This window comes from Brassica oleracea, chromosome C5 (genome assembly GCF_000695525.1).
Source record: "Brassica oleracea var. oleracea cultivar TO1000 chromosome C5, BOL, whole genome shotgun sequence".
Classification (NCBI taxonomy): domain Eukaryota; kingdom Viridiplantae; phylum Streptophyta; class Magnoliopsida; order Brassicales; family Brassicaceae; genus Brassica; species Brassica oleracea.
Window position 1 is genome coordinate 24,974,630 of NC_027752.1, and position 3,633 is coordinate 24,978,262.

Genomic DNA, 3,633 nt, shown 5'->3' on the forward strand with positions numbered 1-3,633 from the left:
CGACTAACATTGGTGGTGTCTAATCGATTAAACTTGGTGTTTTTAATCGTTTTTTCACATATCGGCTGATGTTGTTGTCCTTCTATTCATGTGTTCCAATAATCTTTAGAGTTTTTCACGTTAATCGTAGACTCCTGAACCTTATTCAGATGACAAGGATGGTTCAACTATGACCATATCGATCAAACAAGAAATTTGTGGCCTTTCCTCGTCAGAAGTTAATCCTCAAGCTGCCGGGGAGGAGCAGTTGATTCTTGATCTTTGATACGGTCTATCTGAGATTGGTCATGAGAATTTTGGCGGTTTTTGTGTCTGCTTTTACTCCAGCTGTTTTTGTTCTTAGCATATTTTTTTCGGTGGTTGGGATACCTTCCCTTTGGAAAATACTGTCATCAGCACATCCTAAAGTTACTTGGATTCCTTGGTATGTCCACTTTCCTTATGCAACCACAAAATTTGGTCTCATCGTAGGTCTGAGGAGTTGGTCTGTTTACCACATTGTCCCAAATGTTCCATGGTGTGCCATGTGCTATTGCAGCTGAGTCAACTTGCTCATTCTTGGTGACACAATATATAGACAATTATTTTTTGTTGTAGGAAGTATCTTGTCATGGTTCATGCTTAGTGTCTGCCAACTTTACTGCTAGCATCTTCGTTGCATTATATTTTATCATAAAAGCATATTTGTCTTCTTCAATGGTGATAAAAATGTTTGCATGATGAAGGGCCTCCAGTAATGTCATGTTTTTTGTTGATATACAACTTGGCTTAAAAAGGAGAGTTTATCCATAGTGTATTATGCAGAACTTCCACTGTTGTGCCATTTGAAAAATGCACTTTGGAGACTATTATTTTAATTTCTCCATAAATTCTCCGTGTCCTTCCTTTGGACTCTAGGACATCTTCCATAGATCGGTTTCTGAAGCTCATTCTTGGAGGAACGTGTATTAATTTTTGAGCAATTATTTAAATATGTTGCAGAAGTATTGATGGAGTCCTTTGAAATTCTTGAGAACCAGGTCAGAGCCGGTATGTTGAGACTTCCTACAAACAATTGACTGTATCTGGCATCCTTCTCCTCGTCGGCAAAGTGTGCTCGTCCCATGTCTATGTTGAACGCAGTCATATGATCGCTAGTATCAGAGTCTCCTGAGAAGAATGGGATCCTTAGCTTGTCTGTACGACGGATCTTGATGACAGTGATTTCCTTCGTAATGCAAGTTTTAGGGTTACAGCGAGGACATGCATGAGGTTGTCGAACTTGTTACTTTATGGATTTTGGAGGTGATATCATGCACCGTAGTTCGAAGAACGACTATCTAGTGGTTTGTTGCAAGGTTATTGGTCAGAAAAAGTTGTCTTCTTGCTGTCTCAGGATCGGCGTCATCGGCGGTTGGTGGTGCGATGGTACTATGCATTAAGGTGCTCATTTGTCGCTTTGTTTGAGGCGTCTTGTTCAGCAAGACACTCCATCATGGTTTTCATTATCACCATCACGGTGGCGATATTTGTAGTCAGAATGGCTCTCCATGTGCCGGTAAGATTGTCTCCACTCATGTTTGATCTTTTTGGCGTTGCTTTCTAATTTTCCACAGACAACGCCAATATGTGTACACTAATTCGATGGTGAATTATTTGAAGACGTTAACTGATTGATCAAGAGACAATTTACAAGAGAAAAGACTGAGTTTATATGAAAAGATGATCAACTCGGCAAGAACAATGATAATAATGAAAACCCTAGCTTTTGTGCCGAGAAAAGTTTGTTTGTGAAAGATTCTCCTCGTCTTCTGGGTCTTTTTTTTTATAGCTGAATACTTTCCTTTTGTCACTAAGTTGGCTTATCCTATGACCGCTCGTTAACTAAACGGGCCGAGTTCAGTTATTTGATGAGCTTTGTGCTAAGGATGTAATCCATCTCCAACATTTATACAATATTTTTATGAAATAGCAAAATATTGTTGCTAATTTGGATTTTAAACGATACTTTATGTCAGGCCATTGCCATTGTCAATACCTGAAATGTCGATGACTGATTTCAGCAGTGTATATTTGATCATTCTGAAAATATTTCTTAGTGCTGCCACAAGCAAGCCCTTTAACTATTTGCTTTTGCAGCGACGATTTATCAAAGATGGAGATGGTCAAGATTAGTCAAGAACAAATAAAACAATTTTTCCAAAAATAAATATCCGTCACGTTACTTGGTGGAGACCACACACAAACTAATCCTAGAACTCAAACATGGATAAGACACCCTATAATATAGGTCCCCCCCACAAAACCAGATACACCATGAAAGTGTGAACACAAGTTCATTATAAACGAATAATAATATAACAGCAATTTTTCTTTATAGATTTTATGAATGAACAAATTATATACACAAAAACAAAATAATAATACAACATATGATCGGGAATATCTAAGCTTTTATATATTCACGAGTTTGTAAACTGGTCATGATCTTTACGTCCTTGATCTTCCATAAGAATCACAACTTCTGTCACTTGGTAGATCAAGGCAAGACTCTAATGATAGAACAAGAGGAACAAAGAGAAAGAAAAAACATAAAGAGGAGAATACATTAATTACAGAAACCCTACGAGAGGAATGGGAACGGTGGAGTAATGACTCCGCCCGTTCACCCCCGCTGAATATGGAACCTGAGGCGGAGGACGGTGACGGAAAGCTACTTCGATTGATTCTGCCATGGCGGCGACGAGATCAACGGTTAGTTTCACAAACTCGATGCAAATCTCAAGCTTTAGAGTCACCATTGTAGACTAAACCCAAGAAATTTTGTTTATTTTAATGTGCTTTCTGATTCTTCTCTCTATTTTCCGCGTCACCGGATATCTTGCTCGTCTTTGCCAAGTCTTACATGCAAAACATGAGTTATATATATACAAATATCCATATTATTATTTTATTTGAATGGATTATGACAATTGGTCGATTAAAATACTACGTGGCATTAAACTTGCAAGCCATTATTAGCAAGTTTTTTTTCTTCTTTTCTCTGGAAGATGCTTCGTTGGCCTTTGGTTTATACGAAGAGCCAATAACTCGAACTCGAAGCGGGCGTTTTTTTATATACAAAATTGTATATATACGTGTGTGTAATAGAGAGAAGCAAAGATTCTTGAATACCAAATAAATCCACCCAACGTACAACTAAATCACGTAAATACTCCTAAACAATTAATTAAATCATGCCGGATCTGTCAATTGAAATTGTTTTCTTAATCAATGTAATTATGAGACTTATAAACCAGAGGTTTAGAATTCATCATTTATATCACACGTATGCAATTCATATTGATAAACTGCATATGTGTCTTTTTTGTAACGGGAATTTCTTTTTTTCTTTTTAAACCACGGCCTGTATTAATTTTTGGAAGTCATTGAATAAACAGGATATCATTGACATTTAAAAGTATATTGTAGTCCTGGTCCATAGGAAATGTCTGACTTTAGGTGAATAGAGAATAATAATGTATATAAAAATCATTGGAAGATCTGAATATCGTAAATGAAAAGTTTTATAAAATATAAATATTAACTAAATTCCAGCTTGATTATTTTAATCAAGATATCACTTAAGAGACGAATGTTGCTATTCAGCTTTTT

General features: G+C 36.6%; 1 protein-coding gene across 1 annotated transcript; it reads right to left on the reverse strand.

Annotated features, from left to right (window-relative positions):
• Positions 1 to 2,302: 2,302 nt before the first annotated feature.
• LOC106293568 lies at positions 2,303 to 2,882 on the reverse strand. The gene has a single exon (XM_013729247.1). The coding sequence runs from the start codon at positions 2,778 to 2,780 to the stop codon at positions 2,592 to 2,594; it is 189 nt and encodes a 62-aa protein (XP_013584701.1). The 5' UTR covers positions 2,781 to 2,882; the 3' UTR covers positions 2,303 to 2,591.
• Between the last annotated feature and the right edge of the window lie 751 nt (positions 2,883 to 3,633).

What these genes read in the sequence shown, in the direction of transcription:
- LOC106293568 (XM_013729247.1), bottom strand. Translation starts at nt 2,780, where the DNA reads ATGGTGACTCTAAAGCTTGAGATTTGCATCGAGTTTGTGAAACTAACC.